We start from the raw sequence: 26,834 nt of genomic DNA on the forward strand, positions 1-26,834 counted from the left end.
ACTCCTAGAGCTTAAAACTGCAGCTCCTAGGACTTTCCTGGTGGTCCAGTGGCTAAGACTCTGCACTCCCAAGGCAGGAGGCTTGGGATCAAGCCCTGGGCAGGGAACTGATCCCATATGCCGCAACTAAAGATCCTGCATGGTATGACCCGGCACAGCCAAATATATAAATAAATAAATTTTTAAAAGAAAAACTGGTGTTCTTTTGCATCTTCCCTCGTCACTGTCTTAAGAATTTATATCTTGTGAATCCAGTTATACTCAGTTAACGTTTCAGGATTTATGGATCTTTCTAAAGGCAAATAAACCACAGCAGCTGTCTGGCTTAATGGTATTTAGGAATATCAGTACAATCTCCAAGCCCCTCATAATTTACAAGAAGAATGAGTTACTTGTCTGAACATGCACAGGAAGTCCTTTAAGTAAATAATTACAAAGCAAGCAAAAAGTCCTGATTAGATTGGGTGCTTCTGCTAAGAAGGAAACGAAAGGAGTAGTAGACAATTTTCCATCCTTCCTCAGAACAAAGATCAAGACTGAAACTATCCAACCACAAAAAGAAATCAGATAACAAATTTGCTTCGAACAACATTTTTGGCGGCACTTCAAAGAAAGTTCCCCTTACCTATTGCCATTGGCTGGAAAGGCCACTGTGCCTCCCAGCAAACCATTTCTGATCGGGGGAATAGATAGAAAAGACTATTTCTGAGATTTCCTTGGTGGTCCAGGGGCCAAGACTCTGTGCCTCCAATGCAGGCAGCCCGAGCTCCATTTCCAGTTAGGAAACCATCCCGCATGCCGAAACCACAAGTTTGCATAGCACAACCAAATATTCTACATGCTGCAACTAAAAGGGCCCACATGTTGCAACTAAAACCTGGGTGCAGCCAGGAAAACAGTTTTTTTTTTTTTTAAAAGAAAAGGCTTTATTTCTGAGACAGTTTCCCCTCTCTTCCAAATTCTTTCCCTTTTAGTCTAAACTCCAAGTATAGCCGAACTTCTCAATCCAGAAGGCTGCTCAAGTGTTCCCTGACAAAGCCCTCTAGAGGGATGCTTCTAGACCTCTGAAAGTTTAGCAGCCCTACTTGGGTTAACATTTCTGACCGAGGGAAGGAAATTAAGCACCTACCTCCCAACCCCACACAGTTCCTAATATAATGGTAGAACAAGTCAAGGGGTTGAGTAATTTGTGACCGTTTGCTCTGGTGTCAGACGAACCTGGTGTTACGGACAGAAAGTGTCTTCCCAAAATTCGTATGTTGAAGCCCTACTTCCACTGAGGCTCTATTTGGAGATGGTGTCTCTAGGGAAGTAATTAAGGATAAATGATGTTGTAAAGGTGAAGCCCTGATCTGACAGGGTGAGTGTTCTTACAAGAAAAGACACAGAGAGCTCTCTTGCTCAATCTTTTCACACTCATGCACGGGGAAAGGCCCCGAAAGAAAGCCACTGTCTATAAACCAGGAGGAGTTTCCACTGGATACTGAAACTGGCCCTGACGGCAACCTTGATCTTGGACTTCCAGACTTCAGACCATGAGAAAATTAACTTCTGTTGTTTAAGACACCCAGTCTGTGGTATTTCCTTACAGTAGCCTGAGTAGATTATTAATAATACACCTGGTTTTGAATTCCAGCTCTGCCGCTAATTTGCATGAGTCCACAGTTGTGCTAAGCTTCATTTCCTCATCTTCAAAACAGTGATGATAGGGGCTTCCCTGGCGGTCCAGTGGTTGAGACTGTGCTTTCAATGCAGGGGCGGGGGGTGTGGTTTTGATCCCTGGTCGGGGAACCAGGATCCCACATGCCACGCGGTGTGGCCAAAAAAATGAACAGAATCACACCTACACAATAATTCAGTAGGTTCCTTAAGAACTCCCAGTGGATGTGAAAGCCCACAAGAGTATGATTGGCTGGCCTTCCTATTGGCTTTCTTCTTATGCCTAGTGCAACGGCCAAAACAAAAAAGGAGATAAAGATAGTAGCACCGCATTCACAAGGTTGTTGTAAAGAGTAAATGGAATAAATTGTCTATGCAAACTGTTTAGCACAGTGCACGGCACATAATCACTCAAATGTGATTTTTTAAATGGTCATGGCTTCTTTGGTTTTTATTTTGCAATAAACTCATGCCTTTCACTACAGAGTAAAATATTATCCTTTCAACAAAATTTCAAGCACCTAGTTTGTGTAAGAGAATGCTGGCTGGAACCTGAGAAAGTAACAAAAAACAGATGCTTCCTGTCTATTTGGGGAGAGGACTTTCACACCAACAACCAAAACAACGATAAAAGTTCCCATGTGCTGTGCAGTGACTGTGTGCCAGGCACTATGGGCAGTACTTTGCATAATTCCATCAAATTAAAACAATTCCACCCATTTTACAGAAGAAACAGGATCACAGAAAGTAAGAGAATTAAGAGCAGGGATTCAAACCCAGGTCTGCCTGCAAAGCCTGTGCTCTTAGGGAGGTTTGAACCAGCCATGATTAAGACCAGCCATGGGTACTGACCAATCTTTACAAGAGGGGCCATCTACCAGGGCCTGCACCATGCCAGCCAAAGCAGGATTTGATCCAAGACCCCATTTCCAAAGTCTGCTGGTACAGCTTCACTGGGCCTAGGGGACGACCACTCCCCATTGTGGGAACCACAAGGAAGTGGGATCCAGACAATCAGAGAGAGCCTGTGTCGGGTGTCCCCGAGACCGCCCTCAGCTTCACTGGCAGTGGGAGAACCCACAGGACTAGGTATATAGTCCTGCTCAGGCTGCAATTTATCACAGCTAAAGGGTACAAAGCTAAAGTCAGCACAGAGAAAAAGCACATGGGATGAAGTCCCATCAAAACAAGGCACAAGCATCTAAGGTTCCTCTCCCAGGGAAGTCACAGAAAACACACTAAATTCCTCCAGCAATGAGCTGTGACAACAAAAGTGTGAAACTGCTGTCTGCAGGGGAAGCTTGTTAGTGAACTCAGTACCTAGAGTTTTACTTGAGTGCTGGTTACGTAAGCACTCTTTGTTTAGCATGTGCCAAAATTCAACTTCCAGAAAGAAAACAGGTATTTAGCATAAACAACATTGCTTGCATGAACAGCATAAACTAAGATCATGGCATCCAGTCCCATCTTTTCATGGCAAATAGATGGGGGAAAAAATGGAAATAGTGACAGACTTTATTTTCTTGGGCTCCAAAATCACTGCATGTGGTGATTGCAGCAGTGAAATTAAAAGAAGCTTGCTCCTTGGAAGAAAAGCTATGACAAACCTAGACAGCATATTAAAAAGCGGAGACGTTACTTTGCCAACAAAGATCCATATAGTCAGAGGACCAGTAGTCATGTACAGATGTGAGAGTTAGGCCATAAAGAAGGCTGAGCACCGAAGAATTGATGCTTTCGAACTGTGGTACTGGAGAAGACTCATGAGAGTCCCTTGGACTGCAAGGAGATCAAACCAGGAAATCAACTCTTGAATATTCATTGGAAGGACTGATGATGAAGCTGAAGCTGCAATACTTTGGCCACCTGATGCAAAGAGCCGACTCATTGGAAACGACCCTGATGCTGGGAAAGATTGAAGGCAGGAGGAGAAGCGGACGACAGAGGACGAGATGGTTGGATGGCATCATTGACTCAAAGGACATGAGTTTGAGCAAACCCTGGAAGTCAGTGAAGGACAAGGAAGGCTGGCATGCTGCAGTCCGTGGGGTCACAAAGAGTGGGACACAACTGAGTGACTGAAGAACAACAACGTTGTTGTACAAATAACTCAGGTAGAGTGAGCCACTTATCAGTCTGGAAACAGGGAAAGTGTTCAGTCATGTTCAGTTCAGTCATGTTCGACTCTTTTTGACCCCATGGACTGTAGCCCTCCAGGCTCCTCTGTCCATAGAATTCTCCAAGCAAGAATACTGGAGTGGGTTGCCATTTCCTCCTCCAGGGGGATCTTCCTGACTCAGGGATCAAACCCGGGTCTTTTGCATTGCAAGCAGATTCTTTACCGTCTGAGCCACCAGGGAAACTCCCCAAATCCAAGTTCCCAGGCACCAACCAAGGGCCAACCTTGTGAGCAGGACTTTCTAAGGATGTTTGATCTCAGGATTCCCTGGTGGCTCAGATGGTAAAGCATCTGCCTGCAATGTGGGAAATCTGGGTTCAATCCCTGGGTTGGGAAGATCCCCTGGAGAAGGAAATGGCAACCCACTCCAGTATTTTTGTTTAGAAAATCCCATGGACAGAGGAGCCTGGCAGGTTACAGTCCATGGGGTTGCAAAGAGTCAGACACGACTGAGCAGCTTCACTATAGCTTCACTCAATCTCGGGGCAGCTAAGTTAACTGTTTTCTCCACAGAAGCCAAGGGACAGTCCTGTCACAGTCGAGGGAATTATATGACCAGTAATCTATAATTGCCGAAGGGCTTTTTCCTGTTTGACCACCATCAGGCAAAAAGAAAGATGCTGCTGAGTGACCACCTAGTGTGTTCAGTGGCAGGTGACAAACAGCTGCAGTAGACTAAAGCTTTGCTTTGGCAAATAATTCCTTCGGTTCTGTCACTTTTGATAACATGTTGATTATATCATATGGGGCCAGATGAAAAAAGAAAGAGATGACACCATCTTTTCCTTTCCAGGAGCTGCAGTTGGGAGGCAAGAGAAAGTCAGGAGAGTTGAGAGGGGTGAGGGCTCCAGCCAGGAAACACACAGAGCATTGGTGGTGGAAGGGGCTGCCATCAGAGAGGGGTGAAGTCTTGGAGGAATTAGAACATGCCCCATCCCAAAGCTGCCGGGGAAAAGGGGAGATGCTACTTGACCCTGGTCCTTGCTGCCATGCTGAGATTAAGACACTGTGTTGACCATCTCTGGATTCTTTTTAAGAGAAGCTGGAACTGGGATTTTAACAGGAAATTTCCCTGGAGCTGCCCATGGAAACATACAAGCAAGAAAGAGCTAAGTCAGCTGGCGAAGGAGAGGAGCGAGAAAGGCTTTTGCAGAGGAGGTGATATGAGAGCAGTAAGGTAAAAAATAAGACAGTTTAGGGACTTCCTGGTGATCCAGTGGTTAAGACTGTGCTGCCAACACAGGAGGGCATGAGTTCAATCCCTGATTGGGGAACTAAGATCCCACATGCTAAGTGGTATGGCCAAAAAAATTTTTAAGTAAAAAATAATAATAAAATGTACAATTCAATGGTTTTTTAAAAAATAAGGCAGCTTATCCGGTGGACTGAGGAAGGAAGTTAGGTTACAAATTATACTTGTGATACCGCAGATTTCAGAGATTCAGACAGAACTGGGTTTTGCATCTGCAAGTTCCTCTTACTTACCGTGTGACCTCGAGCAGTTAAGTCCATTTTTCTCATCTGTAAGACAAGCATAACCATAGCACCAGCCTTAATCATGACAAAGTACAGATATGACATCAAGAGTGAAGAGGATATAAAATAATGCACACGAAGTGCTCAGCACAAGGCCTGGCGATGCACTCAGCAAATATTCGTGGGAAACGCAGAATGATGAGGGACCGGAGAGGAGCAGCCCCTAACCTTGACCTCGGGTTAGAGGTGGAATCACAGAGGCTTCCTGGAGGTGGTGCCTCATAGTAAGCTGAATCTTGAAGGTTAGAAGGCATTTGCATTTTCTGGTAGGTTAGCAGGAGAAATGGCATGCACACAAGTGAAGAAGACTCTTACTGCAAGGAGGTGACAGCAGGAGCATGGTAGGGGTAGGGATCCTGCTGAGAAGGAGGCAGCCAGATCAGGAGGGTGTAGACGAGAGAATGAGAGACCCATCCGGAGACCTGGGTAGAGCCTGACAGCTCATGGTTTCTGATCGAAGGCAACATAGTGGTGAGGGGCAGTAAGTAGACATATCCAAGAGCATTATAGGAGGTGGGACCATTAGGACTTGGCAGGTAATTGGCTATGATGAGGGCTGAGTAAGGGGACCTCAAGTGACTGGTGTGAGCACTGAGGGGATGGAGAAGCCTTGACCCAGGAAGAGGAGCTGCAGCTTAGAGTAGGGGCTGAGGGAGGGACTGAGCTCCATTTGGACAGGCTGGGTTTGTGTCCTTGGAACTTCCTGTAGATGTTCAGTAGGCAACTGGAGGATGCCAGCAGCTGAGGAAGAATGTCTGGGCAGGGCAAAGAGATCTGGTGGACGGGCATTTAATAAACACCTTATACTCCCCTTCTCCCTGAATCTTCCAATGGGCCCTTTCAGGCAGGAACTATCATCCCCATTTCACAGAAGGAGAAATTAAGGCTTTGAAGAGCAGAGGAGCTGTTTTGAAATTGGAACGTGTGCTGAGGAGATGGTGTATTGAATTAAGAATATGCAGATTATGACCTGCTGAATAACAGGGCACAGAACACCCACATGGGGTACCAAGGTAGTTCCTTCAGCATCTGAGCTCCCACTTTGGGGAAGTGAAACCCATGGGGCGATTTTGATTGAAGGCAAAGTTTCAATATGCCCACACAAAGGAAGTAAGTTACAAGAATTTTTACTTATAGATCCCAGATGGGCAGGGGGGATGAGGGGGTGGTTTACAATGAGTGGGGGAAGGGCAGTCCTCAGTCTCACATCAGCAGTGAGCTGGAGATAGAGAGCAGGGTGTGTGTGTTCAGTTGCTCAGTCATATCCGACTCTCTGCGACGCCATGGACTGTAGCCCGCCAGGCTCCTCTGTCCATGGGATGGATTTTCCAGGCAAGAATACTGGCATGAGTTGCCATGTCCTCCTCCAGGGGATCTTCCTGACCCAGGAATCGAACCCGCATCTCCTGCATTACAGGCAGATTCTTTACCACTGAGCCACCTTGGAAGCCTCAGAGAGCAGGGCAGCAAGCACTTATTATAAAATAACTGGGGGTGGAGACCATTAATTTTTTACTTAACCGCTTAACTCTTAAGTGGTTACTTTAAAAGGTACCCTCAGAAAAGGAAAGTGGGAACTGAACAGCAAGCACCCCAAACTCAAGTCCTTATCTAGATGTTCAGACTCTGGGTGTGAGCAGGGTTATCACCTTGTAAAATGTCTGGGCAGCAACTCAGAACTCCGTGTGTTTTTCTCATCACAGAAGAGAGGCTGAGTTCACTAACTCTGTTCTTTTATAAGATTGTTTGGCTTTCCGGGTCCCTTGTTGTTCTGACAGGTGTGCAATACTGTGGTGTAATTCTGACTCTAACCATCTACAGTTGGCATCAGACTCACCAGGTTTAAGAGCACAGGATTGGGTCAAACAAGATTTCCCTTCTTTCAGATGCCAGCGTCAAGTGGGGTCACTTATGCTTATGACAGACTAGCTAGAAATCCAGGAGGTTCCCGTGACACCTCTTAGGTTCAACAGTTCAATGGAATGATTCCCAGAATTGAGGGGAAATTATATTTTGATTACAGCTGCATTGTAAGGGTACAAATGAAAGGGTGCATCTTATGTCTAGTATAAGATGTAGTGGGGAGGAGGGCTGTTCCTGAGTGGAGAGTTCCCATGCCCTCTCCCCATGCATTCAGAGTGCTTCATCCTCCAGCATATCTATGTGTTCATCATCAGAAAGCTCCAATGAGCTCTGGCATCCAGAGTTTTTACTCTGGTGTTACTGTGTAAAACCAGCCTAGACAGCATATTAAAAAGCAGAGATATTACTTTGCCAACAGAGGTCCGTCTAGTCAAAGCTATGGTTTTTCCAGTAGTTATGTATGGATGTGAGAGTTGGACTATAAAGAAAGTTGAGCGCAGAAGAATTAATGCGTTTGAACTGGGGTGCTGGAGAAGACTCTTGAGAATCCTTTGGACTGCAAGGAGATCCAACCAGTCCATCCTAAAGGAAATCAGTCCTGAATATTCATTGGAAGGACCGAGGTTGAAGCTGAAACTCCAGTACTTTGGCCACCTGATGGAAAGAACTGACTCATTGGAAAAGACCCTGATGCTGGGAAAGATTGAAGGTGGGAGGAGAAGGGGACAACAAAGGATGAGATGGTTGGATGGCATCAGTGACTCGATGGACATGAGTTTGAGTAAACTCGGAGAGTTGGTGATGGACAGGGAAGCCTGGTGTGCTGCAGTCCATGGGGTCGCAAAGAGTCAGACACAACTCAGCGACTGAACTGAACTACTGTGTAAATACTGTTGACTGAATCATTGGCCACGTGGTTGGAGTCAATCTTCAGTCTCTTTTTTTTCTCCCTGGGTGCTCAGTTGGCTCAAAGCCCCAACCCTCTAATCATATAGCTGGTCTTTTTGATGACCAGTCCCCATCTCGGATCACCTCATTCATTAGCATAAACTCAGTAATAATCCATAGTGCCCATAATACACACACACCTATCAGTCAGGTAATTCTCAGGATTCAGAAATACTCTCCAGAACCAGAGATAAAGGCCAAAATCTTTGTTACACAATAGTTGCATTTCTGTGTGAATTTTAAAATCATTTTGTCAGTATCTGCAAAAAAGCTAGAATTTTTATAAGGATTGAATTGAATCTGCAGATCAATGTGGGGAGTATTCAGTATTAAAACAACAGTATTGGACTTCCCAGCAGTTCAGTGGTTAGGGCTCTATCTACCAATGAGGAGGCGTGAGTTCAATCCCTGATTAGAGAACTAACGTCCCACATGTCTCAGGTGCAGCAAAAAAAAAAAAAAAAAATTTAACAACTATTAAACAATATTAAGTGTCTTGATTCATGAACATTGGCAGACTTTTATTTAGATTGTCTTTAATTTCTTTCAAATATGTTTTATAATTTCAGTGTAAAAATCACATGCTATTGTTAAGAGTTATTCCTAGGTATTTTACTCTTTCTGATGCTCCTGTAAATGAAATGATTTTCTTAATTTCATTTTCAAGATTATTTATTGCTAGTATATAGAAATACAATTGATTTTTAAATTTAAATACTGTACTATTTTAAAGTAGAAACAGATATCTTAGCTAATGATTTTAGTGCTTTGATGCAAGAGTTTGGGTTCATAAAATTCTTTCCTGAAACTATCTGCAGACCTGTTCTGCCAGATTTGCCAGAGCAGAGTGCCTCATTCCTAATCTCTGCCCTGAAGTCCTTTCAAAGCAGAAAGTTAGCTACTGCAGTGTCTAATGAGTAATCCTTTTAAAGCCAGATGATGAGTGACATTCTTTAGTTAGCATCTGATTTGAGCATCAAAGTAATACTGGCCTTGTGTAATGGATTGGGAAATTTTCCCTCCTCTTCAATTCTCTGGAAGAGTTTGTGAAGGATTGGTGTCAATTCTTCTTTAAATATTCAGTAGACTTCACTGGTGAAGCCATGTGGACCTGGTCTTTTCTTTGTAGCAAGACTGTTTATTACTAATTCAGCCTCTTATCATAGGCCTATTCAAAATGTGTTTCTTCTTGAATCAGTTTCATTAATTTGTTCATGAATTTATCCATTTCATCTAAATTATCTAATTTGTTGGCATACAGTTATGTGTGGTTTTCCCTTATAATTCCGTCTTTCATTGCTGATTTTAATAATTTGAGTCTTTGCTTTCTGTTTCTTGATCTGTCTAGCTAAAGGTTTGTCACATTGCGTTAGCTTTTTCAAAGAATCAAGTTTCCGTTTCATTGATTTCTATTTTTAAAAAACGATTTATTTGGCTGTACCTGGTCTCAGTTGCAGCATGTGGGATCTTAGTTCCCCGACCAGGGATAAAACCCATGCCCCCTGCCTTGGAAGTGTGGAGTCTTAACCACTGAACTGCCAGGGAAGTCCCTTTTCTATTCTTCACTTCAGCTTTAATCTTCATTACTTCCTCCCTTCCGCTTGCTTTGTATTTAGTTTACTCTTCCTTGTTTCCTTTTTTAAAAATAACTTTATTTATTCATTTCTGGCTGTGCTAGTTGTGGCTCACGGGCTTAGTTGCTGCACCACATTTGGGATCTTCCTGGAGTAGGGACTGAACCTGTGTCTCCTGCACTGGCATGCGGATTCTTTACCACTGAGCCACCAGGGAGGCCCCCAGATGCTGCTTTTGAGAAGCGGGTCCTCTATTTGGAATGTCATTGGCAAGCCCTGAACATACAGGTTTTTCTCTGTCCTATAGAGGTGGTTGTATTTTTTAAAGCAGGAGCATAAATTTTTTAGGGATTGTGATGGTTAATTTTATGTGTCAGCTTGACTAGGCTAAGTGATTTCCTGATAGCTGGTGAAATATTATTTCTGGGTGTGCCTCTGAGGATGTTTCTGGAAGAGATTGGAATTTGATTTGGGGAATTGAGTAATACAAATGGTTCTTTGATGTGGGGAGCATCCTCCAATCCACTGGGGGTTCTGGTGGTGGTTTAGTGGCTAAGTTGTGTCCAACTCTTGCAACCCCAGGGACTGTAGTCTGCCAGGCTTTTCTGTCCATGGGATTTCCCAGGCAAGAACACTAGAGTGGGTTGCCATTTCCTCCTCCAGTAGATCTCCCTAACCCAGGGATCGAACCTGCGTCTCCTGCATGGTAGGCAGTCTCCTGCATTGCAGGCTGATTCTTTACCGACTGAGCCATGGGGGCTCTAATAGAATAAAAAGGAGGAAAAAGGGCAAGTTGGCTCCCTCCTCCTGCTTGAGCTGAGACATCCATTTTCTGCCCTTGTGCTCAGACTTCCGCACCCAGATATGGACTCACATCAGCAGCCCCTTGATTGGCAGGCCTTCATACTCAGACTGAATTACATCATTGTCTTTCTGGTTCTCTAGCTATAGAGGGCAGATGGTGGGACTTCTTGGCTTCCATAACCAAGTGAGTCAGTTCCAATAATAGATCTCCTCTTATATATATATATATATATTCCTATACATCCTGTAGTTTCTATTTCTCTGCAGAACCCTGACTAATGCAAGGATCTTCCCTCAAATATGCATTTGGAGGATGCTCAGCAGGGGAAAAAAAGTTTCTATTTCCTTGGGGAAAGCAGTGATGATATAACTAGTTTTGGAATCAAACATTTGCACTCTCTGAATCTTAGCCTCTTATTCTGCAAAGTGGTGATGATGAGAAGCAGTGCCCTAGCACATGTGTATGTTAGTCGCTCAGTCGTGTCTGACTCTTTGTGACCCCATGGACTATAGCCCGCCAGGCTCCTCTGTCCATGGGATTCTCCAGGCAAGAATACTGGAGTGGGTTGCCATTTCCTCCTCCAGGGGATCTTCCCAACCCAGGGATCAAACCTGGGTCTCCTGGATTATGAGCAGATTCTTTACCATCTGATCCACCAGGGAAGTACAGAGTTGTGGTGGAGTTAATGAGAAGCAGTGCCCTAGCATAGTGCCTGGTAAATAGTAAGTGCTCAATAAATGCTCGTTGCTGATGTTTGCTTCTTTCGACTTATTGTTTTTAACCTCAAGTTCTACTCCATCTGGGTTGATATACAATGAGGTGCAATGGACACACAAACATTCAGTCCATTGCGTCTCATTGTATTGAACATGTTTATTTTAAAAACACTGTCAGCAATTTTCCACCTAGGAATCCATTTACCTACTTGCAAATATATACAAAAAACTTAGTCAGCTTTGTCTACACTTAGCCTTACAATGGGGCTTTCCTGGTGGCTCAGATCGTAAAGAATCCACCTGCAATGCAGGAGACTGGGTTTGATCCCTAGGTTGGGAAGATCTCCGGGAGGAGGGCATGGCAACCCACTCCAATATTCCTGTCTGGAGAATCTCCATGAACACAGAAGCCTGGCGGACTACAGTCCCACGGAGTTGCAGAGTCGGACATGACTGAGCTACTAAGCACACACAGCCTTATAGTAGAATTCCACTCAACAGTTGAAAAGGAAATGAAGTGGAACTCTATGTGTCCATATGCAACACAAGGGTGAGTTCTTGGTGGTCTTTGACTGAAGGGCATTGACTTTGGTATAAGCAAGTCAGAATAGACAATGGTGCCGTTTCCTGTGACGGGAAATATGGTCGTGATCAGTGGTTGGGATGGCCAACTCTGCTAGCCCTTTAGCAAGCAGCTCTCTCTGGATGCCCCCAGAGAGAGGCTGGGAGGCTTGTCACTACCGCTCTGGAGAACTCTGAGGTTTTCCCTGATCCTCCCTGCTGTTTCCTCTAAACTGTCACCAACTTCATTTACATTAAAACACGGAAGACTGGAGAACGAAATGGTAACCCACTCTAGTATTCTTCTTGCCTGGAAAAGTCCATGAACAGAGAAGCCTGGCAGGGTGCAGTTCATGGGGTCGAAAAGAGTCAGGCACAACTGGGCGACTAATACTTACTTCAGTTCAGTTCAGTTCAGTCGCTCAGTCGTGTCCGACTCTCCGCGACCCCATGAATCACAGCACGCCAGGCCTCCCTGTCCATCACCAACTCCCAGAGTTCACTCACACCCACCTCCATCGAGTCGGTGATGCCATCCAGCCATCTCATTCTCTGTCGTCCCCGTCTCCTCCTGCCCCCAACCCCTCCCAGCATCAGAGTCTTTTCCAGTGAGTCAACTCGTCACATGAGGTGGCCAAAGTATTGCAGTTTCAGCTTTAGCATCAGTCCTTCCAATGAACACCCAGGACCGATCTCCTTTAGAATGGACTGGTTGGATCTCCTTGCAGTCCAAGGGACTCTCAATAGTCTTCTCCAGCACCACAGTTCAAAAGCATCAATTCTTCGGTGCTCAGCTTTCTTCACAGTCCAACTCTCACATCCATACATGACCACGGGAAAAACCATAGCCTTGACTAGACGGACCTTGGTCGGCAAAGTAATATCTCTGCTTTTTAACATGCTATCTAGGTTGGTCATAACTTTCCTTCCAAGGAGTAAGCGTCTTTTAATTTCATGGCTGCAATCAGCATCTGCAGGATTCTGGAGCCCCCAAAAATAAAGTCTGACACTGTTTCCACTGTTTCCCCATCTATTTCCCATGAAGTGATGGGACCAGATGCCATGATCTTCGTTTTCTGAATGTTGAGCTTCAAGCGAACTTTTCACTCTCCTCTTTCACTTTCATCAAGAGGCTTTTGAGTTCCTCTTCACTTTCTGCCATAAGGGTGGTGTCATCTGCATATCTGAGATTATTGATTTTTCTCTCGGCAATCTTGATTCCAGCTTGTGCTTCTTCCAGCCCAGCGTTCCTCATGATGTACTCTGCATATAAGTTAAATAAGCAGGGTGACAATTACTATGTGCAAAAAGTGTTCTATCTTAGAACTTCTGAGGGCTCTAGAGGTTTTGATTCATTTACTTCTCCTATCAATCTTAATAACATAGGTACTACTGTTTTCGGGTTATACTACTGAGAAAACTGAGGTTCAGAGGTTACTTGACGAGTGAGGATTTGAACTTCCGACCTTTTCTAGGTATGGCCATCCTCCAGCACCGAAGACTTGGCTGGGCAGCCATCTTGTTTGTAGTCCTCAAGGACTTCAGCTCCCGGCAGTCCTCGCGCCAGCAGTTCGCCACACACAACAAATCCCGGCGTGCTCCGGGCGGCTTGGGGTGGAGGGTTCTAGAAGGCGTGACGTGGGGTCGGGAAGCGGGCTCAGAGGCGGGTATCTCTCGGCAGTCACTGTGGCCGCTGCTGCCAGGCCCGGGGACGCGGACGGCCGGGGCCGCGGGCGCAGCCTCCTCGTCTCGCCGGCCATGGCGGCGCTCGGCCGGCCGTTTAGCGGCCTTCCCCTGAGCGGTGGCTCGGACTTCCTGCAGCCGCCGCCGGCCTTCGCCGGTCGGGCCTTCCCGCCGGGTACGGAGGGCGCCGAGCTGGCCCCGCGGCCGGGACTTCGCGCCACCCCGAGCAGCTCCGGCGGGAGCGCGGCGCGCGGACGGTGAGGAGACCGGCGGACGGCGGGGGCGGGTGTGGGCTCCAGCGCGGGCTAGTTGACCCTTGTCGCGACCCTGGCGGGGGCCCTTCAGTCTCAAGTTGCGGATGGGGAGACTGAGCCCCACAGGCGGTTGCCGTAAATCGCGGAGGTCGCACAGCGCGGGGTCCGGTTCCGACCTCGGCGCGCTTGCGCCCGGAGAAGTGAGGCGAGGTCTGCTCTCCCAGGGCGTGCGGGGACGGGAGCCGGACCGACCCGGGATCTGGAGCTGCCCTGGGCGCGCACACGCCGCGCTCCCTCCGGACTGCGACCCGGCAGCTGTTGTTGGTAACTTTCAGCGGCTCTCGGACTCTTGAGTTTCCTCATCCGCAACTTGGAAATGGGTCCTTCTAGTGGGATCATAAACTGAAGTGCTCAGCACGGTGCCTGCCCCGATACGTTTTCCCTACGCTGGTCGCCCCAGTTTATCTCCCCCGGTCTTGACCGAAGGAATTTAGATTTCAGTCTGATTTTGTCAGGACCAGCCGACACTTTTACCTGACTGACCGTGGGACCTGTATATCCATCCCACAGGGCAAGGGAGGGGAGAGCTGATAGTAGTGGGGTGGGCAAGGTTATCGGAGCCTGAAAGTGGATGATGAATGTACCAGCTCAGGAGATTTCTCAACTGACTGATTTTGTTTGTTTGTTTTAACAGTATTTCAACTCACTGTAGAAAGAAACACAAGCGAGGGGAGGAGGATGATGAGTAAGTTTCAAGTACTTTTTCAGTCACTTAATGGTCACTTAATTTAACCTATTTTATATCCATAACTGTTTGTTTTTAAGTGAAAAGGTGGAACATCAAGTGTCTCTGAAAGGAGGCCCAAGGAACTGATAACACGGGTTGCCTTTTAGAGAAGTGAGCTGGGCAGGTGAGCTGGGCAGGTCAGAGGGAAGCTTGTTACTGTATAAGCGATTGTCATGTTTGAACTTTGAGGCATATGAGTATTGTTACATGCACAAAATTTTTTAAAAAATCGCAGAAGGCAAAATCTTATGCTCCCAGTTCTTCCCAGAGGGTTATCGTTATTGCCTGTTTCCCCTTAAGGAAGATAATGTAAAAATGTACAAGTTTATAGCTGTATAATTCTGTTTTTTTACATTTATTAGTAACATACTGTTAACACTGCAACACTGGTGTTTTCATTTTACTCTCCTGTAGCTTGTTGCATATGGACACATAGAGTTCTATCTCATTTATTTTTCAACAGTTGAGTGGAATTCTGTTGTAAGACTAGGAATAGGTAATTAACCAGTCTCCCGGTGATGGATTTTAATACTAACAAATCTAAAGTGACCATTCTTAAGTTCTTTGTGTTTGTTATTAGATAAATGGATTCCTAGATGGGAAATTGCTCAATCTCTAAATGTATGCATTTTGAATTTTAAGCAAGAGCTGTTGGCATTTTATACTCCTTTAAACTTTGGGAATGTGTGTTTCTCGATCTTCTCATCAGAATTGTATTTTCAAACTTTTTGCTCACTGCTTAACTGATAGGGAAAATACTGCATGTTATAGGCAGGCAGTCTGAAAAAGAAAATGAGTAAAAGACTTCCCCTAAAGAGGATATCAAAATGACCAAACAGATGAAAAGGTATTCGACCTCATCAGTCTTTAGGGAAATGCATATTAAAAGCACAGTGAGAAGCTACTCCACTACCAGATATTGGAGGGTTCTGTAGCACCAGGAACTCGCAGATACTATTGGACGAGAATGTAAATTGCTGCGATACTTTGGGAAACAGTTTTGAATAAGTTGAAGGGACACATACCCATTTACCCAGCAGTTCTTTTTTTGACTACGCATGCTCATCAGAAGACATGTACAAGAAAGTTTATGGCATTCTTGTTCATGATGGCTCAAAATTGAAATGTCCCTTAACAGTATCTGGACATAATAAACTTTTGCTGAGTTCAGTTCAGCAAAAAAGAAACACTAAACCACACTTACCAACCCAAATGTGTCTTATAAGCATAGTAGGGACAAAAGAAACATGCACGAATGTATGCATAGTCAGTATAATTCCTTACGAAAGGGTCAAAACCAGGCAGAGCTAAAAACTTTTAATATTGCATGTTTACATACATGATAATGTATTTTTTAAATGAAATGGTTATTATAAAAGACAGTGTGTACTTACAGGGAGGAGGAAATAGAATACCATTTAGTGTTGCTGATGGCATTCTGTATCTTGATATTACTTTCATGGATTTTTGTTTTATAATTATTATATGTACTTTTATGAGTGCAAGCATTTTATAATTAAAGAAATTAGATCACTGTTTTAATTTATGTTTTGTAAATTATATGCAATCTTGAACATCTTTTCCTTTAAGCCATTTGTGTTTCATTTTGGATGAATTCTTCATGTTTCTGCAGATCTTTTATTGACTTGTTGGTCTTTTTCTTATTAATCTATAAGAAATCAGTTTATTATGTATGTTGTGTTTTCCCCAGATTTGTTGTCTTTCAACTTTTGTGTGATTTTTTTTTGCCAGCAGAAGCTTTTAATTTTCTCACCAGGTTGATACATAGACCTACAAGACAGTAGATTCGAAAGTTGCCTCAGTTTCAAAAACATCTGAGACTTCTCTGGTGGTCCAGTGGTTAGGACTCCATGCTTCCACTGTAGGGGGCGTGGGTTTGATTCCTGATTGGGGAACTAAAATCCTGCATGTCAAGTGGCATGGCCAAAAAATTTAAAAAACCTCTAGACCAGACAATATTTGTGTTCTTTGAGATTGCTGTGGATGCACAAGAACCTGTTTGCTTTTATCTTTTGAAAGTGTGGAAGAGTTAGTTGCTTAGTCATGTCCAACTCTTTGTGACCTCACAGACTATAGCCCAAGACTCTTCTCTGTCCACGGAATTTTCCAGGCAAGAATACTGGAGTGGGCCATTCCCTTCTCCAGAGGATCTTCCTGACCTAGGGATGAAACTGAGGTCTCCTGCATTGCAGGCAGATTCTTTACTGTCTGAGCCACCAGGGAAGTTTCCTAGGAGATTATTAAATAATTCGAATGTCATAAATAAAAAATTTGAAGTGTAAAAACCATTGACTTTAAAAGTTAACCATCTTTAATTTGCAGATGGAGAGATTGAGGCCCTGGGAGTATAAGGGACTGGACATTTGGATGTTGAATGCCCAGAAGTGTGTTACCTGCCTGCTACTTCAGTGGCTCTTATCAGAACTTTAAGGTCTTTTATGTCCCATTTTCTCTGGGACTTAATCATCATTGATCTCTAATTATTTGCAAAGCAAACCCAGAGGCATGAAGTTTTTTAGCCCAAATTATGTTAGAGATCAGACCCCAACTCTGATACTCAGTTGCATTTAATAGTTTAATTGTTAGATATGCTAGGAAATTACCTATTCTTTCTAAAGTTGTTCTGCTCCTTCTTAGATGATTTCCTATGTGTATAACTTTTTCTTCTGCTTTCCAAAACATCTCATACTTTAGAACTATGCAAATATTACAAAAGTGTTTAATTTATGGAGAGACATTATTAATACTTACTTATGAGTTAAAACTAATTATAACCTAAACATATGATTGAGATTGTGCTTGGTGATGCCCAGGCAATAACTTACTTTTGGTCTAAATACTCAGAGCAGGGCTGGTTATCTGTTCAGGACACCCCTCAGCAGTAAAGAATCAGCCTGCAGTGCAGGAGACGGGTTCGATCCCTGGGTCAGGAAGCGCCCCAGAGAAGGAAATGGCAACCCAGTTCAGTTTTTTGCCTGGAAAATTCCATGGGCAAAGGAGCCTGGCGGGCTACAGTCCATAAGGTCGCAAAAGAGTTGGACATGACTTAGTGACTAAACAACAGCTAAATGTTGGGCATGTTGTAGTGCTTACAAATACTAGTTTGTGTTAAGAGCTTGAGCAGTTGAACTTCCCTAACAAAGCAGGGGGTTTTAGTGAGAATCCTCTCTGAAAAGCATAGAGGATACAGCATGTGTCTCTGGGATCTGGCACCCAAAATACAACTCACCTTATGTGACACTTCAGAGGGGGCACTTTAGTTTTCTACGTTCTTGTTTCCACGTGTGCACAGCAATCTGAATTGAACTCTTATGGTCTCAGTGAAATATAAATATTTCTAGAAAGTGAAGATAGTTTATGTTGCAAGCTGGGAGAAAAGTGCACCCCATTAGGCAGGGACCCACAGAGCAAATGACAGCCTCTACCATTTTTGGCAAGAACCAAGAAATTAGCAATGTCATCTGCACCTGTAGTACTTGCTGCAGACCTGATGAAGCATGTATTTTTGCCCTAAGGGAATATAGGATGCCTGCAGACCACCTCCTCATATGCCCAGTGTAATGGAGCAGCAACAGTATGAAAAACTATGGCTGGCCCTGAATTGCTACTTTGTGATTCTTGGTTTCTTTACTTCCCACTTGACCTTTCCAGAGCTGAGTAAGTAAGAATGACTTTAAGTTCCCATATCAAACGCTTCTAATCTGGAAAGGCAAAATCTTGCAGGTGCAACCTAATTTGACAGATGTTAAGGGAAACATCTCAGGGCGTCTGTGAGAATTACAGAAAAGAAAATGTGTGATTTTCCATCTTGTAATCACATACTGTCAAAAGTTAAGAGTTTTTTTTCATAGCAGAATTTGATTAGCAATGGCGGTAATACATGTTTCGTTTGTATTAGTCAGGATTTTCATTGATTTTTTTTTTTTTTTCCAGTTGTCCAGTAAGAAAGAAAAGGCTAACTGAAGCAGGGCTCTGTGCTGGTCCTAATGACTGGATTCTTTGTGCACATCAGGATATAGAGGGTCATGGAGTAAATCCGTGCACTAGTGGCCTTTCTGCACCTGGCATGTTAGATGTTATTTGTGAAGAGATGGATCAGACAACGGGGGAACCACAGTGTGAAGTTGCCCGAAGGAGGCTTCAGGAAATTGAGGACAGGTAAATGGGCAGCATATCTGGCTGGCTTCTTGTTGTTCTGTGTAACATCTCCGCTCTTTCAGGTTAGTGTGAGTCATCATTTGGTGATTCCTTAATCCTCAGCCTGTCAAACTATAAACATCAAGAAGCTCAAAGTATGCACTTTAAATGTTAAAGTAAGCGTTTCTCATAGAACTGTACTAAATATTTTCATTTACTATCTCTGAATATGTTTTGGTTTATGAGGGTTTTAGCCTTCAAATTTGGTAACTCTTTTATCAAATGTTGAACAGCTCTTGAAGGAGCAGGCTGAGGGAGTGTGTCAGACATGACTGGGCACCTTCCTGGGCTTACCGGTATTGCCTTTCAATACAAACTAGACCCATGCCTACTTGGAGAGGAGGAAGGGCCCGGTTGTCTTGTGTATATACTTCTTTCTCTCCATAGTAGAGTCTAATACTTTACTTGACCTTTTGCTGTAGCACCTGTTGAGTTTATCCTTTTTTACTGAAAAAATTTTGTCCAATTCATAGTCTATATAAGTTTTAACCAAATAATTTTTTTTTTCTTCGCATCTGCCTTTGTTTAGAATAATTGACGAAGATGAAGAAGTTGAAGCTGACAGAAATATTAACCGTCTCCCCAGCCTTGTCCTTTCTGATACCATGAAAACAGGTTTGAAGAGGGAATTTGATGAGATCTTTACAAAGAAAATGATTGAGTCCATGTAAGTTTTGGTTTCCGGTTTCTCTTCAACTCTGAACTCTTAAAAGTTCGTTTACGTTTATTTCTGGCTGCGCTAGGTCTTCATTGGTGTGCACACGCTTTCTCTAGTTGCAGCAGTTGGCACTCTCCAGTTGTCACGCTTTCTTGTTGCAGAGCACAGGCTCTAGGGCGCACAGGCTTCAGTGGTTGCGGTGCATGGGCTTGACCCTCAGCTTGTAAAATACTGCACCAGGGATTGAACCCATGTCCCCTGCATTGGCAGTCAGATTTTTTACCACTGGACCACTAGGGTAGTCCCTAGTTATGATCTTAGAAGGAAGACCCAATGTCTCTAGACACTTCCTGATCACCAACCGAGTGAAAGCTCAGTAGGTTTTATGTTTAGCCCAGGTTGGAGACCTTTTCTTAGTTCACTGGGGGGAGCGGAATGCTGTGCAAGTGGGAATTGGAAGTTCACAGGAGTGGCTGCCTTGCCTATTTACCCCTGGGTTATTTTGAAGTTTGGAAATGCACTAATAGTCTAATACTTGGGAATGGGAGGATTGGCAAGAAAGAACCCATTCTCTCAAATTACTGTGATAGGTTGTAGGAACCACACTTGAAAACTACCTGTTTACGTGGCTGTCTCAGTTACTTTGGACTACCATTAAGACCTTGGAAAAAAGTGAAAAGTTTACCAGCAGTCAAAAAAGTTATCACAAAGGCCACAGTCTAGAGCTCATACTTGCATCTCACAGTGTGTGGCCCCTCAGGCCTTGAACTCTCTAAGAGCCATTTTGCTCTTCATTTAGACCATTTGATGAACTCAGTTTTCTGGTTTCCTCTGCCATCCGAGTAGAAACACACAAACAGCAAGTGAGAGCAGAACAAACTCACATTAGTGAGCAGTGACAGTACAGTGTAAGGGCAACAGAGGAGATGAAAGCAAGCTTAAGAACCTAAAAAGCAATGCAGCCTGGGTATCATTAACGTCAAACTAATGATAGCCTGTAATTAATGATAATGACTAATAATAGTCCTTGGACTTTGATGGTCTCAAGTGGCCCTTATTCTGTAAAATACAGTTGTCTCTCAATATCCATGGGGGATTGCTTCTAGGACCCCTACAGATACTAAAATCCAGGGATGCTTATGTCTCTTATATAAAATAGTCCAAATCAAACCCCACAGATACGGAGGGCCAACTGTAGTAGGCAAGATATAAAGTGCCCTGTAGGTGTTTCCTAGAAAAGACTTCCAGTAGACTTGGTGCTGTGAGAGTACGTGTCAGATACCTGAAAACTTCTCGTAGGCTACCAGTCCCACTGGTGCCAGGCAGGTGACTGTCTTGAGACGCTGTGGTTTCTCCTACTGCTGGATGTTAGCTCATGGGGGTTTTGCACTAGCCTCCTAGCTTGAGCTTATAATTACCTGCCCAGCCCTGAGGGTGGGTAAATAGTTTAGCCACGAGCAAGCAGGTCATGTTGCCCTCCAGTGTAAGGCGTTAGCACTCTCTGCTCTTGGTAGTTTTCCAGAAGCTAACCTTTGTGGGGTGTTCCTCATTGTTTGTGTTTTATTCTGCCTTGCACTTGGGTCCCAGAAACCATCAAACTGTCACTGGATGAAATAGGTTGGGGGTGGTAGGCACAGACAGTGGCTCACCGCGCAAAGCGTTATATACTTCATAGCTGTACTAATAAGCAAAGGCCTGCCGAGGCACTGTTAGTGGTTTAGCCAGTGTTTCAGTTTATTTATGATAGTTTAGTACAAGGTAATAACCCACATCTGCTAATGCTAACCACAATTTAAGAAGAAACTATAATGTTAAAACAAGGGTCTCTGTTTTTCATATTGAACATTTATATTCTAATCACAGCATCAGTGCAACCAGTTGGTTTGCTTACAATGCATGCAGAACTCTAAAATTTTATGTATTTGAGTGGCCTTTGTAAAGGTAAGTTTGGATTGTCATAATTCTATTTTGATCACATCGCATCCATTTTTTTGGGGGGGGGCGGTATTTTGGGGTTTGTTTTTTTTTTTTGGCTGCCCTGATTTTAGTTGCAGCACACAGCATCTTTTAGTTGCAGCATGTGAATTCTTAGTTGCAGTATGTGGGATCTAGTTTCCTGAACAGGAGTGGAACCCGGGCCCCTGCATTGGGAGTGTCCTCCCAATGTGGAGCCCCTGGCCCACCAGGGAAGTCCTCCCATCAATTTTTATATACTAGGTAGCAAACATTAGTTTTTCAATGTATGTCTTTTATTTCTGCTTTGTAAAGTTGTTGATGCAAATATATATTTCCTGTCTTAGGAGCCGTCCTTCCATGGAGCTTGTGCTCTGGAAACCTCTCCCTGAACTCCTTTCTGATAAGCCAAAGTCGTCATCTAATGCTAAGAACTACACAGGAGAGAGCCAAACTAAGCATGCAGCTGCTGGCACTGCCTTTCCTCAAAGAACTGAACTGTTCTTGGAACCTCGGCCAACAGGGTTGCCTGTTTACAGTAGTTTGGAGACAGCTGCTTGCACAGAAGAGGAGATGGAACTCTAGAAACCAGTTTCTACACTAAAGTTGTCACGTTGCAGAGGCTTGTGTTCAGTCATGAGCCTGCTTGTATAGTATCGGGACTTGAAAGTTTTGAAACGGGTGTAATATCTCCACCTGTGATTTGGGGTGGGACTCTGATTTTGGGTAGCCATTTCTTGAACTTCAACTTCTTGCCAAGGAAACTTGTCTCAAGGGAAAAGCAGTTTTCTAGGGGGCTTATTAAAGGAATGTGAGAGTACATTCTGCAGAGTCAAGTATAGAAGCTGTATGTGACTTTTAAGTCATCTGTCACATTGTCTAAGTCATTCAGATACTTGGAGAATATTCAGACACTTGAGTTGAAAAAGATGCATTAAAAAAACAGAGTGCTCTCCCTACTACAAGTGTGCCCTGACAGTTGAGCCATAGCTTCATCGTCAGATAAATGAGCTCTGTTTATAATGGTGACTAGATATCACTGGGGAGGAGGAAGATGACAGTAACTTAGGCCTATTGCTGGGGAATTTAACAGAGGCTCTGAAACTTGTATATTAGTTGTCAGTTCAATGTAGCTCTGTTGATTAAATAGCCAGTAGTGTTGTGGCTCCCCTCCTTCCTCTGACAATGCAATGGAAAATACAAAGAAAAGGTTTTTCCTCTGAGGCTTTTTTAACCCTGTGCTACGGTTGCTCCTCAGTTTCCCTTGCATAATCGATAAACCCAGCTCTTCAGTGATGTTTACAGCCTAATTAACTCTGAGTGATAGTTTAGAAGATTGTGAGATAACCAATGTGCAAACTGGCTCTGGGAGAAGCATCCTTAAGTAATCCTGAGGAAGTGCCGTATCAGCTCAGCCCAGCATATTATTTTAGTAGTTAAAGAAATGTGCCTGTAGAAGCAAGTTGTTTTTGGGTTGTTTTTTTGTGTTAATTTAGAAAACGTTGACTGAATAATTAAGGTAGCACATGCACATGACGTTGAGATTTACTGAAATAGCCAGTTTGCCTGGTGCTTCAACTCTGTGCAGTAAGCCTAGAAGTTACTAGAGAATAGCTTCCTGCCAGCCAGAAATCATCCGGAGGACCCTACCCAGGCTCAGGGTGTCCTCTTGAGAGTAACCAGGATTGAAGTATTTTTCTCAGGAACAGCTCTTCTGCATGGGAAGGACTCAGTCGCACAAAGTAAAGTGGCCATCCCTTCAGTGCTACAGAATGCCCACTGTAACTTATTAAACGAGTGTGATGCTGGCCCTTTATCAGACGGCAGGAGACCACCCCAGTTCTTTTTGTTTTGTTTTCTGGGTTTCTTTTCCTTTGTAGGAATCACATAACCTTGTGTAGAAAAAATGGTTTATGCCAAGTAGAGGTGACTTTAGGAGGCAGCTCCCAGGCAATTTTGAAACCCATGCCGAAGTCCCTCCCCTTATTACAGATGGCGTAGAAGTCACAAGTCTGTTAACTGGACTGTTTCTTCTCCTGCCTGTAGTTCCTGCTTTTTCTATTTCTGTCTGGATAGTCAGGAAAAGTTTTAATGTTTAATATTTAAACAAAATATTTAATGTCTACACAGTAAAATTATTCAGACTTCAAACCAGTATTGAAACCAGTTGGAAACCAGCTACTAGTTTCTTAATCTCAGATTTAGAGATGAATGTAAACTGTGTTCTGTTGAAACGTGCATATGTTTGATTCACACCATGTCAGCTGCCTCTAGGTCATTGTTTAATGGGACCAACTTGTAACATTTGTAGCCTTAAAGAAGTCTCCAGCTAAAAAGTTAGTTCTGCTACAGCTTATAAAGAGGAAGTGACTGCCTGGAATTTGGAATTAGTCCCAGTGTTTCGGTGAAGAAGAGATGACAGTTTTCCAAAGGAGGACACACACACACTTAACACTGTCCTCTGTAGGGGTGTTGGACAGGCCTGGGATCCAGGCCTGTACAGGGAACAGTAGGAAAGTGCTCTCTGAACAAGGCTCTGATACCACGGCTATATGTAGGAGAGAACTAGCAAGATTCTGTTAACGAATCCAGGCAGAACTTTTCAGGAGTCATTTTATCTGACACGATCATTATTTCTGCGGGAAACATGGATGTTCAGTGCGCCTTTATAAACTCGCATTCGTTTATACAAAAATTTTCTTCATCCTTGTGGTGCTTACTCATCTGAGCCGTCTCCACAGGCCCCATGACTTGCTTTGTTTCCCTTTTTGTAGGGTAAGGCTTTTGTTTTTGCCTTAAGGTTTCCCTCGGGAATTAACAGGTCTTTTCATTTTGTAAAACTTTTACAGCATGGATCAAACATTGGCTTACGATGCTAATGTATGATGAGAAAAGGTCATCTAAAGCAGGTGAGCTGTAATGAACAAATGTAAATTTCCTCTGAGTTTGATTAGAGTGTGTGTGGTTTTGTTTTGTTTTTTAATTAATATGAAGAAAGTAAGTCCAGTTCTCACAGATATTAAACAAAAATTGCTACTCATTCTTGAAAAGGTGCAAATGTCCAATTAAAAAAAAAAAAGGTAGGGTGGTAGCTCTAACCATGAGAAGAATGTTTACCAGCAGGTTCATTGATTTATTTTGGATCTGGAACTTGGCTTTGTTTTTTAAATAGCGATAAAAATGGTGGAATACTAGGAAAGTTCTGGAAGATGCTGTCAGTTTTACTTTAAAATGAGAATCTGGTGTTTCTGTATTTTATTGTTTTCAATAAAACTTCTTAAGTGTTTTGGACATTTTGAGTTATTTGCATTTCTGCATTTAAGTAAATTGAAATCAGCAAGTTTGGGAAAGTCCAGGGAGTGGGAAAGTCCTTACTGTTGAGTAACATGGTCATTCCTTTCTTGACAGGTCGCTGGGTGGCAGTACTGCCTGCATGTTTACAACCATTATTGGATAAATGTGGATCCCTATTTGTGGGTGGGCAGAGCTTTTGATGCAGTTACCTTTTTTACCAGAATTGAAAATCACAGCTAAAAGTTACCCAATTTATTTTTATAGATTTGAAAATTAAGCCTAAGTAGATAATGACAGTTTAGTATAATCAGTTCACCAGGTCCAGAGTTCTTCCTACTTGACCAGTACATACAGGTTTTTGACAGCAAAACCTAACATGTTTAGATTTCATTGAAATAAACTACAGTAGGGTATAGTTCAGGCAATGTTACTTTAAACACCTTGAGGGAATATAGTTGTATATGTATCTGTTTGGTTCAAAAACTCTTTACCAGTGGCATTTGAAAGATGAACTTCATGCAGTTAGAATATGGTGTTAGAGTACAGCTCCAGAAGACAGGATGTTGTCTTTAAAAACTGGTTAGCGGGTAAACAAGCCAGTCTTCCTGTCCCTTCATTAACTTTAGAAGTCACGGGGCCAAGATTGAATGTCTTTGAAGATGAGAATTTGATGCCATGAAATATTCCTGCTGTAGGAATTACCTCTGCCTACACGTCTGTTCCTACGTTGCCTGTCCCCGCAGAACACCTGCGAGAAAAGCGGGAAGGCAGGCACACATTGGTGTTTGAAGGTTCAGAAATTGGTGTCTGGCCATCTGTTACCTGTTCTTTTAATCAGAACTATGGACAACCTTTTGCTTTTAATAAGAATCTTGCTTTGGTTTTGCAGGGAAAGATCCTGATTTTTGTTTTTTAACTATTCAATTTAGTGTTTCAGTATGAAGATACCCTTGAATATCAGGTGTTTTCTCAGGTCTGAGCACAGTGTTTAGTAATTTTCACCCATCTGTGCAAGAAATGAAAACTCAATCTTTACTCTTGTGTGTTATTCCTGTTAATACAGCTGTTTCTTTCATGTGATGTCACTGAATGTAAATTACCTGAACCCCAATCTTCAGATGCTTGTTCTATAATTTTGAAAGCTTAAAACCTATCTGTACCTTTGCCTATGTTGTTGTTGAGTCACTCAGTTGTGTCCAGCTCTTTATGACCTCATGGACTATATAGCCTGCCAGGCCCCTCTGTCCATGGGATTTCCCAGACAAGAATACTGGAATGGATTCCTATTTCCTTCTCTAGGGGATCTTCCCAACCCAGGGATCAAAGCCACATTTCCTGCTTGGCAGATTCTTTACTACAGAGACACCTGAGAAACCCACATTTACTTAAATAATCCCTAAATAGATTCTCAGCACTTTTCAGTTCTAGAAAATCAGGTGATCAGGTTTTTAATTGTGGGGGCAGCTGGAGGCTTGTTCTTGTATTTACAAAACAGAAACTCAGAGCTTAAGCAAGTTTGCATTCTAGGCACTAGGACTGAACTCTGGCTTCAGTGACCATAGATTGTCTTGCCATGCTCCCAGTCACACCAAAGGCATTCCCTTGTATTTATATACTTGGTTGAAACCATAGCCTGCTGTGCCTTGCTACTTGGGATTCTTTGAATCCCATCTCATTTGGTCTGCTTTCACTGAGCTCCCCAGAGGTAGTCAGTAAATACTGGCATAGAATGCTGGCGTGAGTGAAATAATTTTTATGAATTAGGGGACTCCTTTAATATCTTGTTAAGTGGTTTCCCAAGGAAAAGAGGCAGCATAATGAGGCTATTAAGTCTGTAATTTGAAGGTCATATTGTCTCTAGGATATTTTCTTGAACAGGTTCATTCTTTTGTGAAACATGTTCTATAGTGTATATAACTCCTTAAGAGATTAAAACCCTTCTAAAATGGAATAGGAGATAACCATCAACTTTTGGGATGCTGCCTGGCTTTGTACTAGGTGCTTATAATGCATCATTTATTTGAATCCTCATGGCAACCCACTCCAGTGTTCTTGCCTCGAGAATCCCAGGGACGGGGGAGCCTGGTGGGCTTCCATCTATGGGGTCACACAGAGTCAGACACGACTGAAGTGACTTAGCAGCAGC

At 43.4% G+C, this 26,834-nt stretch overlaps 1 protein-coding gene across 1 annotated transcript; it reads left to right on the plus strand.

Annotated features, from left to right (window-relative positions):
- Positions 1-13,468: 13,468 nt before the first annotated feature.
- On the plus strand, positions 13,469-24,685 carry CCDC117 (coiled-coil domain containing 117). The gene is made up of 5 exons (XM_055404736.2): positions 13,469-13,781; positions 14,473-14,523; positions 18,520-18,744; positions 19,313-19,450; positions 21,742-24,685. The coding sequence occupies exons 1-5, from the start codon at positions 13,600-13,602 to the stop codon at positions 21,977-21,979; spliced, it is 834 nt and encodes a 277-aa protein (XP_055260711.1). The 5' UTR covers positions 13,469-13,599; the 3' UTR covers positions 21,980-24,685.
- The last annotated feature ends 2,149 nt before the right edge of the window (positions 24,686-26,834 follow it).

The sequence above is a fragment of the Moschus berezovskii genome, chromosome 19 (assembly GCF_049115385.1).
Source record: "Moschus berezovskii isolate FMDL1 chromosome 19, NW_MosBer_1.0, whole genome shotgun sequence".
NCBI classification, from domain to species: domain Eukaryota; kingdom Metazoa; phylum Chordata; class Mammalia; order Artiodactyla; family Moschidae; genus Moschus; species Moschus berezovskii.

Excerpts from the sequence above, each read along its gene's own strand:
- CCDC117 (XM_055404736.2), top strand. The coding sequence starts at position 13,600 with ATGGCGGCGCTCGGCCGGCCGTTTAGCGGCCTTCCCCTGAGCGGTGGC. Across the intron at positions 18,745-19,312 it reads CTTCAGGAAATTGAGGACAG|AATAATTGACGAAGATGAAG; the intron begins GTAAATGGGCAG and ends GCCTTTGTTTAG. Across the intron at positions 19,451-21,741 it reads AAGAAAATGATTGAGTCCAT|GAGCCGTCCTTCCATGGAGC; the intron begins GTAAGTTTTGGT and ends TTCCTGTCTTAG.